Source organism: Diaporthe amygdali, assembly GCF_026229845.1.
Source record: "Diaporthe amygdali strain CAA958 chromosome Unknown NODE_12_length_1037015_cov_66_201586, whole genome shotgun sequence".
NCBI lineage: Eukaryota > Fungi > Ascomycota > Sordariomycetes > Diaporthales > Diaporthaceae > Diaporthe > Diaporthe amygdali.
In genome coordinates, this window is record NW_026517032.1 from 1 (window position 1) to 14,688 (window position 14,688).

The following is a 14,688-nucleotide window of genomic DNA, read 5'->3' on the forward strand; positions in this document are numbered from 1 at the left end:
CCGAACCAGATGCACCCGAGCCAGTATCAGAACGCATTCGCCCCGAACCAGATGCACCCGAGCCAGTATCAGAACGCGGTCGCCTCGAACCAGATGCACCCGAGGCAGGTGCCCTCGAAGGCGATGGACGAGGAGGATGTTTATTTGTGGAGGAACTGAGATGACGCATCAAAATCTGCCTTCAGCGTTACGGGGCACGATGCACCAGGGACAGCATCGTGAATGTGACTCTCGGCTTCGTTACTAGCAAAATGAAAGTGCCTCATTCTAGGGTGAGGTCATTTGAAATGAGAAACAGACAGAAGCCACTCGGCCAGCCATGACCCTTTGTAGACCTTCCTGAAACGTGAAGACGGGTCCCTATAATGTAGGTGGCAGATTGAAGGTTTCTGTAGCAAGGCATCATTTCGCGACTACATCAAAAGGCCCCAGCAAATATGTCACTATAGTAACTGCCAGATCATCCCGTTGTCACGCACCTGGTCCACACATCTGGCCCTCCATAGCCTCTGGCCTAGGTTCTCTGCAGGGACACGTGTATAAATCAAGACAGGATGTTCCCGAGACTCTTGAGCTCGTCCACATCAACAGAACCCACCGACTGATTCGTCAAACAGGATGAGTGAGACCAGACGCGTGAGCCCTCGGGTCGTGGCAGCTTGTCTATTAGAACCCGTGCGTTGGAGCTCCTGACGCCACCTCCCACAATGACCTCGATGTGCTCGGTGGCAGCAGCATGGATGACCCGGCCTAGCACGTCCAAGTTGTCGACCGCCGAGCCTGGGCCGCCCGAGGTGAGCACACCGTCGAACCCGCATGCCTTGACAGACTGCAGTGCCTCCTCCACGGAAGAGCCGCTGCTGCCCAAGACCTCGTCAAACGCCCGGTGAAAGACACACTTGAAGGGGCTCGCCAGCCGGACGAGCTCCGAATTCCGGTCGACATCGACGAGCAGACCTGCTCCCACCCCGCCATCCTTTGCTTTCAAGATTCCAAACACGAAGCCGTCGCCTCTTTCTGCGCGCAAGTATCCAGAGTCTTTGAATCTCTGGACGTCCCGTCTCATCTCCTCAAGCTCGCCGTCGGAGTAGATGAAGTCGGGACCCTCGTCTGGGGGGCCACGTGGCCTGATCATTATCCTCAGGGGCACGGCCACCGACGACAGGCTCTGCACATCGAGCGTTTCAGGCGTAAGACCTCCCTGGGGGTATGAGCCCGCGCGATTGAGCTCCAGGCGATTTGCCTTAGTAAGGGCGACTCGCGCAGAGGCTGGTGAGAAGACGGGAACTTCGAGATGAGCCATAGCTCTTGTCTCTGTGTCAACAGCGAATGGCTGTTAACAACCTGGTGAATTTTCTTTTTTCTGACTTCCAGAACTCTGAAGTCGAAGTTGAAGCTTTGATAACAAATCCAATCTGTAATTGGGATGTGGAAGCATTTGCAGCGAGGTTGCAATGCTGTGGCTGTTGGGTTAGACTGAGTGAGGGGATGGGTTTCGCTGCACGATTCAGAGCTGCGCTGGCTTTGGTCTGCGTTGGGCGACCTCTAACAGTATCCTCCTACAGCGAAAATCCAGACACGTTCAAAGAAGTATTGGAAAGATTGTCAAGACATAGCTTCGAGTGAAATTATCTGCTCGCCGGCGAAATAGGAATTTTCCAGACAATTGCTCATGAACGCGGGATTGCGATCCATCCTAACCCATGCTTCATGGTGCCGCGGCGGCTCTCATAGTATGTCAACCTCAGACAGGGAGAATTGGACCAGAAGCGGCACTGGCGACCCCAAACCAGCGATTTCCTATGTCCAAATCGAGAGACAGGATTCCTCAATGAGGCTCAAGTCGCGATACTGATAACCTAGCAACCTAGGCCTTTACTTGTTACGCTATCAACATCCTCAGAGTCGGGCGATCAAGCACAATTCGCTACATTCAGCAGAGCAGGCTGTTCTATCTAATGTGTCTACATGTTATTATAACCTCCTTCTATCTGCATCTCCTGATTCTCGTCATCAAGTCACTCTTGGCTTTTCTAAGCTCAGTGACTGACCAGCCCAATATGTTGCAAGTGTTGACCTGCGGGACATTTAATTATCCCATTCGGCGTCGATCTTCGCCCAGTTGTCCAAAAAGCCCCTGAACCACTTCACACCCAGACCTGGGTCCAAGGCGCCTGTGGTGGCCCTAATAGAGTGCATGGAAAGCTGCGGCAGCCCGGCGTCAACAGCCCTCACGCCCAACATAGAGCTGAGACTTGGCCCGATGGTACCGCCTGATCTGGAGTCATTTCTAATCATGAAACGCTGGTTCTTGGTTCCACTCAGCTCGGCCACGCGACTGCAGATGGCTGTGCTGATGCTGTCTGTCGTCACTGTTCGAGATTGTTAACGCTGTTCGATGTGCTGGCTTCTAGCAGGAATTCATATAAAGAAGTGTGGGCAAGAAAGAGGACGCCGGTGGAAAATTAAACTTATACGTACTATGTCCATTGCTGTCCGCGCAGATCGTCACGCCAACGTTCAGCAGGGGAGCATGGTCCGCCTCGTACCGCTCCAGGAAATTCGGGTTCGCAGCGTGCGTAACGTCGGAGGAAACGAGGAACGAGCGAGCATAGGTCTGACCTACGATACCCGGGCCAAAAGTCTTGCCTGCGCTGGAAGAGAGCGACTCAACCGTGCGCTCAATCACCGAAGGTAGGAAATTGCCTTTGGCACCCTGTCGAAGCAAGCTGCCAATCTCCTCATCGTCAAAAAGGGCCACAAGCTTAATTCCACTATCGGACGGCGCGTGGTCCCCGTAGAGGAGACCAGTGAGCGCAGCCCATGAGCAGAGCTTGTCATCGATGCGTCCCGCAGAGATGAATTCCTTATTCAGACCGGCGACGGTGGCAGGCTGGAAGTCGAACAGCTCGAGCTCCCAGTTGATGATACTGCTGTAGTTCTGGGACTTGATACCCAGCTCCGAGGCAATGAGCTTCACCAGCTTGGGAGGCTGGGAGGATATAAAAGTGCCCGCCTCACCAAGAGCCTCTTCCGGCGAGGCGGACTCGAGGCCGATAACGGGGACAGCTTGCGTCTCCTTGTTCTGCGCACCTACCATCCCGACACCAAAATGAGGGGCCAAGGTTGGGACCTTGGCGATCGGCCAGCCCAACTTGACCAGCTTGCTTGTGGTCTTGCCCGTCTCCGCGTCGCGAAGAATCACGCGACCCCCAATAGAAAGATCTCTGTCCCACCAGGTCTCATTAAGGGCCCCGGCGTACGGGGCAACACCCAGCTGCAAGTACCCTGCTTTCGTGGGCTTCTTGCTGACGGGCTTCAGCTTGGCGGTCAACGCGTCTATGTGGCCTCCGATGATAGCCACGCCATTTCCAGGCTTGTAGGCCTCGCCAACTACGAACGCTGCGAGGGTACTACCATTACGCGTAACGTAGTATTTGCCGCCAGCTTTGATCTGACCAGACCAGTCATCCCGAGTGGGCAGCTAGAGGCGCTGTCAATCTCCTAGGTCTACGACATGTCTCTGACGGGGACGCTGGCTTACCTCGGTGAAGCCAACAGCAGCCAGCTTCTCCTTGAAGTACTCTACGGCGTGGAAAACAGTAGGGTTCTCAGTCAAGAACTGAATAAATGGCTTGGTGAAGGCCTCGGGCTCCAAAGACCTGAGATGGCAGATCTTGCAGGACGGGCGGTCAAGAAGCTTGTAGTCTTGGCCGGACTCTGCCCTGACGGCGTTTTCCTGCTGTTGAGGGGACAGACCCAACATGCAGCCCCTGCATACCTTGTTCTCGCTCCTTGGGGCGCGATCCATCTCAGCGAGGATGAAGCACTGTGCCTCCCTGGAGAGCTCTCGCGCCGGCGCGGGAGAAGGAGGGTCCATCGCGGTCGAGGCAGAGAGCAGCGAAGCGGATGAGTGCTGGTGACGCAGAGGGAGGGATGCAATGCTTCGTGTCATCTCTGAGCTCAGACAGACAAAGGAACAGTTCGGTGGGATGAGATGATAGCGGTGCAGGAGTCGTGGAGGGAAAAGAACACCTTGGCGAGTGAAGGGGCCGGGAGGATGAATGCTGTCATCGGGTCCAGCTTGTCGTGCTCATGACCACTTATCAGCCTTATCGCAATGCCGCGGCAACACGCCCCAATAGGAAGGAGATGCCCGCTGTTTCTCTGACAGGGGTTTATACCCACCCTATAAATACAACGATTATCTACCAACCCTCTAAATTAAATAGCTACCACCTGCAGTCTTGGACTCAGCATCTTGGGCGTGTGTCAAGATATACTTGATCACAGATGTTGGGCGGCGTGAAGAGTTGCGCCCTCAGCAACGCAATTCGACAACAAGATAAAACAGAAACACACGACGTTCACGAACACCAGCGCACACTAAACCTCATTTTGCCTGCTACCTCCTGTGGCAACTATCTCAATATGCTTTAGTTCAACTATGCCATCGAGCACTGCATATGTGCCCTTCGTTGAGTGTGCGCTCGGACGCCACGCCCTTTCCTCGCCTCTGTCGAGGCAGATGACCCATTGCAGGTCAGGCGGGCCAGCCCGAGGGTGTCTTGACTCGTTGGTGCCGAAGGTACATAGGCTAAAGGCGATTATATCCCAGTACACATGTGATTAAGTCCATCGAAAGACAGCCCCTTTCCCTTAGACTCAGGCTGCTGGTGTAGATGACTAAAATGGGTGTATCATCTTATCCTTTAAATATAGTGTGAGTACCTCGTTGAATCTGTGTGATGCTTTGTCAAGACTTAGCCTCGTTCAAACCATGAACTCAGTTCTTAGTTTTACGTCGTTATAAATTAAACCGTTCATTCGCATCATAGAAGCCAGCTGTTCTAGGTTCTGAAGTACTTCATACGTTTACTGGGAACCCGGGGCCAGAGGTAATGTCCCAATACAAAGACTGAAATTGATCCATCAAGGGTTTGATGCCGGTCTGTCTAAGGGGAATCAAACGGGAAGAATAGGTGTCTCGGTCTCTCAGGGATATATATATAGATCCATGGGAAGAGATGGGTCAACCAAGGCAAATGCAAAGCATCTTTATTGTTGATGTGCATGCCTGGCCGACAAAGGGCGGCAGCCTGCAGGTGCAGATGCAAGGGTTTGAGGGAAGCTCCACCTGCCTGAAATAGAAGTCATTGCTTACGTTGATTTCGTTTCATTGGAGCCTTCCTCTGGAGCACTCTCGCAGACCAAAGGTATGAAGGCTTGCAGCCAGGAACCATCCCAGACTCCAGCATATCCACAGCCATCATCCGATTTCAACGACCATCGACCAGTGTGTCTTTCATGAGCGTGAGCGTGAGGTTGTATCGGAATCTGTACTGCGAGATTGTTATTGACTGATCTCTAGCATCGATACCGGTAGTGTGAAGCCAAGCCCCACTTCCCAGCTTATTCCTCTCCAGCAACACCGTCCAGGACTTCAACATCACCAAACTCTTCATGGCAAGCAGCCGGCTATATTGGGGCTCATTTTGGATATTGGGTAGCCTGAAATAATCCGTCGAATCATCATCTCGGTCACTTGACTCCAATTGCCTTGCACAACATCAACATGTCTCTCGCCAAGTTCCACCTCTTCGGCGCCTTGCCAGTGGAGATCCAGGACATCATCTGGGGGCTTTGTCTCCCACGGCGTGTCATCAGCCCATGGTACTCTGCAGTTTCACAGGAATTTCTTGGCACGATTCCCGGCGAGGGACATCAGACTGATATGCCTGTCCGCGCTCTCATTCCTCATCGTCCGCCTTTGATCTCTCGAATATGCAGACGCGCACGTGCAACTGCTCTGAGATGGGGCCATTTCACCTCCATTATGGTCGAGGAGCAAGATGATTTCATATCTGAGGGACACGTTTGGCTCAACAAGAAATCAGACTCGATTTTCTTCAACTATCAGACCATGATGTTTGGACTCGATGAAAGTGGTGTGGCACCGCAGGTTTTTGAGCTGGCTCGCGACGTAGGGGTTCCTCTCCTCATTGACAGCGACATTCAAAGCGATCACGAGAATCCACTCCACATCGATTGGGATCTGAAGCCACTCCACGAAGATCGGGAGGACGAGGAGACGGTAGGATCCAGACTCTACAAAAGCTTCCTCAAGGGAAGGGACCGTGTCTACTACGTCATGATAGAAGTCGTATTAGTTGCGACAGGCAAGGGTCGCGAACATGTCGTCGAGACGGGACTTTTTGGATTGCTTGGAGAAGACATTGCGATCGTGCCTACTGCCGACAAAGCAAAGTTGCAGCAGTACAAGTCCTTGTACAACATGTACGACGCCAGAGAAGCCTCGGATGACTGCGTTGCCATGATTCAGCGCACATTGGATAGCCTCATCAAGGGAGAAGATCAGGGTGCACACGAACCACGAACTCTTATCCATGGACTCGTCAAACGCATCTGCTAGGAACGGGGCGAGCCTGACGTTTGTGAGGAAGATATGGTGAACAACGACGGCACCTTGAAGCCAGATCACCCTCTGGTTGAACGGCTCGGGCTGTCCATGCCTACCTGTGAGCCGGTCGTCATCTTCGAACTTCGACGTCTCGACGTTTTGCTGGAAGACTTGTACGACTTGCGTCGAGCCCAGGAGTTGATAGAAACAGGATCAGATGAGACCTCCCAGGAGTCTACAGAAACGGAATCAGATGAGACCTCCGAGGAGAGCAATTGAGAGTAGCTCTCATCCTTTCAGCACGCACTGCCTCCTTGAGGGTGATGACAACGAGCCCATGATTAGAAATATCATCGGACCAGCTTTGGGTGTTCGAGGTCACTTTTCCATGAATAGTACTAGTGTCATTGTACCGAGAATTTATGACGATTAGATCAAGTCTGCCTTCAAGCGATTCTGATGTGAGAACAAGGTGCCTTGATTCTCTGCTGTGAGGGCAGACTTTGAAGCCAGTCTACTGTCAGCCTCCCAAAAATGATTAAAGAATGTAGTATTCACGAATTCACAGTGTACGGAAAATGTAAACGCTACTTCGCTCGCATGGTGTACAACTAAACCTCCTTCACCTGCTCCGAACCACCGGGTGGAATACCCTTTAGCCGCGCCCAAACCGCGTATCAATACGGACGGCGCCATAGTGCTTCAAGAATCGGCCCCAGATGGGCCCCATTCTTTTGTTCCCCATGACACCTTCCTGGTTTCCCTCACCCATAGCTATAGGCCACAGGACTCTGCCCGCACCATCCTGCCAGCTAAGTGGCCTCTCGCCACCATATGCTTTCTCGAATTCAGGTGCTGCACTCATGTATCCCGGATCAACTGTGTTCATGCAGACTCGGTATTTTTGCCACGCGGTTGAGGCCTCGGTTTCCGTGATCATGTTCAGACCAGCCTTGGACATGTTGGTGTGGACGTGCTTGCCGTTCTTGGACCTGTGGCTGGGGCTGGCTTCAAAGATACCCTCGCGGGAGGATACATTTATAATATGACCGGTTCGTGCCTGCATTTGTCGAATACGCTCGTGGTGATCCATGATTGGCAAAAGCTCGCGGATGAGGATCAGCGGCACAAAGGTGTTGATGCTGTGGGCAGTGATCACGTCCTCGTAGGGGATATCTGCTAGTGATTGTACCCATGAAGATGGCTCTGGTGGTTTTATGAGCGCCTTTCCCGTGGTGTCATTGTCTGCCTCGGCATGTTGATTCAATGTCAAACCTTCCAGACCGATCGTGTCTGGCGTCGCATCCTTCGCAGACGTATCCCTCACTGGGAGCTTGCCTTGAGTGTTGTTCTCTAAGCCTGCTTCCCTCGGGGCATTATTCGCCGTTGCGCCACGCCAGACTCTTGCTATATAGCTGCCCTCAGCCAGCATAGGCGCTGGGTCGTTGCTTAGGATAACCTCCCGTCTCACCGCTGCCTCTTCCATCGCCACGCTGTCGGTTAATGTTTGTGCGGCGTTGTTGATCAGAATATCTAGGCCACATCCCCATTCTTTGAGGATGGATTTTGTCTGAACAACCAAAGCGAATGCATCGCTGGCAGTACGAAAGTCAGCTCCCACCACTTTCAATCGGTTCTTCCAGTCCGCGGCATCCCGCTGTCTCAGATAGCGCGCAACTGCGTCCCTGGGGTAACGTGTCGAAGCGATGACAGCTGCACCGCAGCGAAGTAGACGCAGGGTCACATGGAATCCCAAGTTGGCTCGAGCCCCCGTAACGAGGGCTGTCCTGCCCTCGAGGTTCAGGTTCTGGGGGTGGGAGAGACTAGAACCTGCGAGATTGAACTCGCCACAAGGTTGGCACATGGCGGAAAAGATTTTGTGCGGCTCATTAATTCGGAGACGGCAGATGTAGCAGTTTGTCTGCGTCCACTTTCCGGACTTGCTTGACGCGACAGCTGTGGCTGGATCGCTATCGTCTTGATCAGAGACAGCATCGCATGCTAGCACATGGCCATCCTCGTATTCTGGCAGCACGGGTGCTTTTGCGAGGTGACGCTTGAACTTTTGAACCGCAGCCTCCCAGAATAGCTGCCTGACTGCATCGTCAACCAGTCTGGGCCACATCTTCGAGACCACATCTCGCGTACGTTTCGACGAGAATGGAGGCATGTACAGCGCAGTCAAGCTGGGAAATGCTGTACTGACCGTCGAGTCCTGCCTCGAAAGTTCGAAGTCCACCAGAAGTTGCTCGGCGACAATCTCCGGGTCTTCGGCTTCAATATACTGTCGGTAATCGGCAGGCTCTAGTAGAGGCTTGGGTGTGTTTCTCCTGACTTGGTGATGAGACCACCTGACGCAACGCAGAAAAGACTCCAACCAGTCCATCTCCGCCGCAGGACTTGGGTCAGCGCGTCTGTCCTTCGTATATACGACGTGTCGCACTTGCATCGTCTTCCTGTCTCGGACACAACGCTTCTCGTGCCCTAGCTGCCCGTCATGCTTGTATATGAACCACAAGCCCTCAACCGCCCGTCTTGCATCCTCAAGTAGACTCGTATCATACGGCGAAGACTTGCTCGCTGTAAAGAATTGCAGTGCAGCATCCGTAGGTATCAGTGTTGGATGTGAGAAGCGGAAACGATACCAATCCATGGCGTTGACCTTACGAACTTGGCGGCATAGGGGCATCTTCGAGCGTATCCGACGGGCATCAGTCCGCAAAGCATCCCCTATGTGTTTAACATTGTTTCTTGGGGATGGCTCTTGAGGCCCGAGGGGCAACTTCAGCCAGGCGGGATACTCATCGTAAAGCGCAGCCAGTCGTAGAAGCTGCTCGGACTTGACCTCATTGAGCCTGTCGAATGCGCGTATAAAGTATGGGAGGAACGCCTGTAATTGCGCCGAATTCCAATTCTGGGCACACTTAAGCAGTGTAAAGGAGTCACATGTGTCTTCAACCGGGATGGTGCCCTGTGCTGAAGAAGTATCAGGAATGTCGCTGTAGTTGTCGGTGTCGATCGCTTTCAGTACAACAAGCGGCACAAAGAGACAAATGGAATCCAAAAGCGCCTTTGTTAGACTCGGTTCATGCCCTTTGGACACTCCCAAGACCTGTCTGAAGCCCCACCGGAAATTTGACTCGAGTCTTTCAACCACTCGAGGACCAAAGTCTGATCCATAATATCGCGCAAGCTCATCGAAAGAGATGTCCAGAGGGGTTGCGTTGAGGAAGGGTACCTGCTGCACATTCTGACAATTCCATGCCCATGCGAGCTGGCTGAGTGACCTAAAGATGCGCTGCGGGCGGTCATGACCGGTGCGGAAGACAGACCTCCAGGATGGGCTGCCCTCAATCTTTCCCCTCAAATGCGACGTGGACGGCGTGGCCGAGGGCGTATTGGCGAGCTGAAGAACACGGAATAAGCTGAGGTCCCTGAGAATTGGCTCGACAAGCTCTGCGGGCAGGTCGTCCAGTCTGGCTGCAACTCGAACAATCCGCTGCGGAATCCACGGCGGCGGCTCCATGGTCATGAAGGACGTATGGACATAAAGCTGGAATTTCAGGATCAGTGACCATTACGAAGGCACCTTTTCAAGCTTCCCAAGTACTTACGGAAAAGGTGCTGGCTATCTTGGTAATTCCTTTGCCTGACTATTGTTGTTAAAGAAATAGCCCTGGCCAACACCAGAGTGACTCTGCCCTGGCAGCGTTAGCACACATGTGTTTTGTGTCCCGAGTGGAAAGAAATAAGGAGGAAGGAATGCAGCCAGCAAATTCTGCAGGTGCAATTGGCCTTATATAGTCTGTATGCAGGCTGTGACGATTGCCTCTGGCGAATGCCAACTCTTTTCACCTTCTAGGTGGCGGGTGGGTCATAGTCCCTGGACAGCTGTGCCACATCAGTGTCTGCCTGCGCCAACTAACGCGCAATTGAGCAGCGCTGTCCACTCACCCTCACCGACAAATCCGCTGCAAGTCGCTGGGGCTCTTTTGTATTCGAAGGCAAAGTTTCAATATGTTTATGAGGATTGGGGTTTTTCATTTGCGTCTTTTGAAGCCAGACGGCTGTTCGAATTGAGTTAGAGAAACAAGCCTATTGCTTCCTCCAAGTAATTGGAGCTTGCCTTGATAATGTTATTCTGATACTAATGATCGCGTCAATTCCCTCGGTTGGCTTGGAATTGCTGAGAATTCGGCGAGGGATTGTTTCGCATACCGTGAAGGTGTCATATGCGAAGGTGGTGTGGTCGCTCCGTGGTCTAAGTAGGTGTAGCGAGGTCAAAATACATAGACTAAGTACCTCACAAGATTACGCTCCTGCTGAAGGTGGCGGGAGCCTGAACAATCTTGTAGCCCGCCTGTGTGCAATATCAACAGAGGCAATGCCGTTCAGAAAGGTGACCGGCCTCGTCATCGGGAGGAAATTCAAAGAAACAACAAGTTCCTTCCCGGTCTGTGGTAAGAACATGACTCTCAATCATGCCACCTAGGGAGTAATGTTGTATAAAGAGGCTGTATCCGATCATGAAAGCGTCTCATGTCTAGTGACCATCGAAATAGCAACACCCCTCTGAAGCATACCTGGTATCTCCCACAAGGCTTTACAATCTCATGGCCCAAACACCTTCACCGTACGCATTACCCGCTCCCACGAGCTCATTTTGGCCGGAGAGGCAAGCTGCCAAAAGCCCTATCCAGCTGTGCCCCTTGGTCGTCTGGCGCAGCCATTTCGCTCAGACCAGCTGGTCCTATGTCGGCCTGTTGTGCAGCCAGGCTCAACCCTCTAAGCTGATCACTTGCACTGAACCCGGCGATATCGCCCGTCATAAGATCCTTAGCATCATCACCGTTTCCACCCGTCCTCTCCGGCTCTAGCAGCCTCGCATCACTGTCCAGCCAGCCAGGAGCGACCCTGCGCTTCTCTGCCAGTTCCCTCGCCTTGATCCTGTCGTCCAGATCTCGGAGTTCCTGCTCCGCGTCAGACTGCAGTTTGGTTAGATGCGCCTGCAAGGCGCGACAACTCGCGATGATGTCATCTGGATGTGCAGCGTGGCCTGACTGCGAGACGACGTAGCGGGGCTTTTCGCTTGATTCCGGATCGGTGGCGGAGGTGACGCCAGTGGCTGACGGGGGCAGCGTAGACGGCATAGCCTTGTAGGTGTAGGGGAGGGTGATAGAGGTGGGCAAGTTGGTGAAAGGGGATACTGTCAGTGGCACTTGGGCCAGGAGGGGGTGGGTCCCTGGAATATGTGAGTGAGTGCTACAAGGAGTTAGTGATGAGGATGTCTACATACTGTTGTCATGCATCTTGACGGGCGGTCTTTCCCTTGTAAGCTGATTCAAAACCGGGTCTAGAGTGGGTGGTTGAACGTCTTGTTGTTGTATCAATGTGTAAGACCTCGTGATGAGAAGATGACGCTGTAAGAGTGGGTGGACGAGGGAATGAAACGGAGTGGCATGGACGTTGGGAACATGAGTGGTCTGTATCACGGTGGTCACATGCCGATAAGAGCCCCCTGAAAGCTCCAGTGTACCTGCTGTGGCAGGGGTTCAGAGGCTTATCGGAGCTCCCCTCCAAGACCAAAAAGTTGCCTGCGAATGGCACCCGCAGTCGCTTATTCTCCTCCCAACGAGCAATCCGGCGTACGCAACAAGACCTGAGATGTTGCCCACCACAATTCACGCGTCGCCGTCTCTGGCCGACTTCACACCCCTCTCAGAGTACCAATCTACGACTCCAGAATCTTTCCACGGCGGAAAGCCCGTCCTCCACTACCACGCGACGGGCGCGAAAGTGTGGCTCCCAAAAGACCAACAAACTACACTTCCCATCTTTCCTGCTGACTCTCCGGTTTCTGATGGAGATTCGGGTGAGATTATCTCGCAAGATGACGTTGAGCTGTTTGTCAATTCAGAGTAGGCCTCGTACGACCCAGACGCACCAGATTACGTTGCTGATTGTTTTCAGGGCATTCACCATTTTCAACCACAAGTCGGGCTCTGGCGTACAGATACCCTTCCCTTCGATAGCGCTGCACGCAATGCAACACAAGGCGGAGCCTGTCTCTACCAGCAACGGAAGCAGCGAGAGCGAGCCATCCAAAACCCCATGTATCCTCCTGCAACTGGACTTGTCCGACGGTGGTGCGGACGACGAGACTTTCGATACCGTGCAACTCACTATCATCCCACCAAACACGTCCACCGATCTCTCTTCTGCTGCAGAGGAAGGCTCGAGCCCCAGATCTGAGCAAGAAAAGCTGTTCGATGCCATAACCGCTTGTCAGAATCTCCACCCCGATCCGGAGGAGGAAGACGACGAGGAGGACGGCGAGGACTACGCCGACAGAATCATCTTTGAGAGCAATGTGGATGGTAGCGGTGAGGCTATCGAGGGTCTTCCAGGAGCGTTTAGAGGGAGTGCGAGCGGGGGGCTGCCCCCTCCCATGCCTGGCAGCAGCGGGTGGATCACGGCGGAGAATGTCAACGACTTCTTTGATGAAGATGGAAATTGGATTGGCGGTGGGGCTGAGAATGGAGACGAAGATGGTGAAGAGCTAGGAGATGGTGCTGGCAGGGTCAGGAGCCGGGATCATGACGGTGTCGACGAGGGCGAAAACAAGCGTCTGCGTACGGAGTGATCCACGATTACGTTGGCGCGGTCGCCATCTTCACAATCAATGAATCCAACCGACTTTCTGCGTTCTCCAGATGGAGTTCTTGACGGTCATCCAAATGTTTGGCCGCGACAAAGGGTGGTTCTTTCCCCCTTCCAGTGGACAGAGTCCTTTAGATGCCTTGGTAAGATTTTCCGCAATATCTTCGAGCCGGACGGGAGCTAATTCATGTTGTCGTCCTTAAAGGTGATTCAATTCAAATACTTGCTAGTAATTCGTTAGCTTTGTGGCTCTTGCAGGACCGGACCCCCTGAGCGTGAGAACCCTACTGGAATCAGATATCCAAAGAAAAGATATTGCGAAGAATCAACTTATGGCCGAAATTCTGTTGTTTAAAGAAGAGCTTCGCCTCCCAGCATCCCCAAAATCCCCCTTCCAAAATAATCAAACTTTCACAGTGACAGTCACACAACAATATCATTGGTGCTCCTCTTTCTTCAACGAGAGACTTCAAATATCTAAAACAATCAAAAGAACAACCATCGCCGATTCAAAATGGAACCTGAACATCCCCAACAAGCCCTGGCTTTATGGGAATTTCAACCATACCGCCAAGGCCGGCCATTAAACCACATCATCGACTACCCACCAAGAACCATGCTCGGCTCAACAGAGACTCGTCTACCATCTAGCACCCCCCCTGAAAGTGCGGAGCAAGAATCAACCGATGACTCTCCCGAGCTCGACTTAAACGCCGACGATTTCTCTTCAGAAGGCTCAGATGACCAAGCCTGGAGCGAGTCTGACGACCCCATGGCGAGACTTCCGGATTTCGACGAGGAGATCAAGAAGTTGTGGAGAGATATCGTCACGGATGGCTATCGCAGGCTCGGAATTCCACTCACTAACGATGAGGCGTCCAAGGCGCCCCAACGCCGGGAGCCTGGGCCACCAAGACAGCCCCAGCATCGCAGATGGCCGCCGGTGCCGTTAATCAGTATCCTCAGGGAGCCCTCAGCGCCTGGCAGCTTTGACCTGAGCCGCAGGGCCCGCTTTCAGCTGCGCGAACCTCGTGCGAGTCTTGGATATCTCCGGGCTATGGCCAACCGGAAGAAGGTGCGATTTGTCGAGGAGCCAGAAATTATCCAATTCACCCACGAGACCAAGACGGTCCAAACAGGATCTCAGCGATGTGGAGATGGCGACAAGGAGGGGACCCCTATGGAGGACTTATGGGCGCGGGTTTTCGACAGGAAGTGCAATTAAGACATATGCAAAAGGCGAGAAGGAAATAGGGAGAATGATCAGGAGGGAACACGTGCGAAGGGGGCAAAGAATGGGCATTTTTGGGCGCTAGGGGAACGACTAGGAATTTGAGCCATCATGTGGATTATTGCAATCCACTAGGACAGTATGGCGTGGCATTCTACACAATTGGTGATTTGCGGTTTATTGGATATACCCAACCATAGCAGTCATCATAGCTCATGTAAATGACTAGGGCAGACCAGGTTTTGAGTAGGAACACCGCTATCAAGACTATCGTGATCACATTTTCTTCATCATTCTCCCGTGTGATTACGGCTATCCAATAATGTCAACAAAACTCCCAAACACCCTGCGTTGCCCTTGTGATAGAGTAGAAAGA

At 52.9% G+C, this 14,688-nt stretch overlaps 7 protein-coding genes across 7 annotated transcripts; 3 read left to right on the forward strand and 4 right to left on the reverse strand.

The window, feature by feature from the left end:
* Window positions 1–544: 544 nt before the first annotated feature.
* Window positions 545–1,303, reverse strand: J7T55_001747 (copper homeostasis protein cutc; the record flags this gene model as incomplete). The annotated part of the gene is made up of 1 exon (XM_053142642.1): window positions 545–1,303. The coding sequence occupies one exon, from the start codon at window positions 1,301–1,303 to the stop codon at window positions 545–547; it is 759 nt and encodes a 252-aa protein (XP_052994201.1).
* A 785-nt stretch (window positions 1,304–2,088) lies between these two features.
* On the reverse strand, window positions 2,089–3,955 carry J7T55_001748 (uncharacterized protein; the record flags this gene model as incomplete). The annotated part of the gene is made up of 3 exons (XM_053142643.1): window positions 2,089–2,372; window positions 2,482–3,484; window positions 3,545–3,955. The coding sequence occupies 3 exons, from the start codon at window positions 3,953–3,955 to the stop codon at window positions 2,089–2,091; spliced, it is 1,698 nt and encodes a 565-aa protein (XP_052994202.1).
* Window positions 3,956–5,575: 1,620 nt separating this feature from the next.
* Window positions 5,576–6,700, forward strand: J7T55_001749 (uncharacterized protein; the record flags this gene model as incomplete). The annotated part of the gene is made up of 2 exons (XM_053142644.1): window positions 5,576–6,380; window positions 6,465–6,700. 2 exons carry the CDS (start codon window positions 5,576–5,578, stop codon window positions 6,698–6,700), a joined length of 1,041 nt encoding a protein of 346 aa, XP_052994203.1.
* A 376-nt stretch (window positions 6,701–7,076) lies between these two features.
* Window positions 7,077–9,947, reverse strand: J7T55_001750 (uncharacterized protein; the record flags this gene model as incomplete). The annotated part of the gene is made up of 1 exon (XM_053142645.1): window positions 7,077–9,947. One exon carries the CDS (start codon window positions 9,945–9,947, stop codon window positions 7,077–7,079), a length of 2,871 nt encoding a protein of 956 aa, XP_052994204.1.
* A 1,132-nt stretch (window positions 9,948–11,079) lies between these two features.
* J7T55_001751 (uncharacterized protein) lies at window positions 11,080–11,730 on the reverse strand (the record flags this gene model as incomplete). The annotated part of the gene is made up of 2 exons (XM_053142646.1): window positions 11,080–11,663; window positions 11,718–11,730. The coding sequence occupies 2 exons, from the start codon at window positions 11,728–11,730 to the stop codon at window positions 11,080–11,082; spliced, it is 597 nt and encodes a 198-aa protein (XP_052994205.1).
* A 355-nt stretch (window positions 11,731–12,085) lies between these two features.
* On the forward strand, window positions 12,086–13,064 carry J7T55_001752 (benzoylformate decarboxylase; the record flags this gene model as incomplete). The annotated part of the gene is made up of 2 exons (XM_053142648.1): window positions 12,086–12,324; window positions 12,392–13,064. The coding sequence occupies 2 exons, from the start codon at window positions 12,086–12,088 to the stop codon at window positions 13,062–13,064; spliced, it is 912 nt and encodes a 303-aa protein (XP_052994206.1).
* A 531-nt stretch (window positions 13,065–13,595) lies between these two features.
* On the forward strand, window positions 13,596–14,306 carry J7T55_001753 (uncharacterized protein; the record flags this gene model as incomplete). The annotated part of the gene is made up of 1 exon (XM_053142649.1): window positions 13,596–14,306. One exon carries the CDS (start codon window positions 13,596–13,598, stop codon window positions 14,304–14,306), a length of 711 nt encoding a protein of 236 aa, XP_052994207.1.
* Window positions 14,307–14,688: the final 382 nt, after the last annotated feature.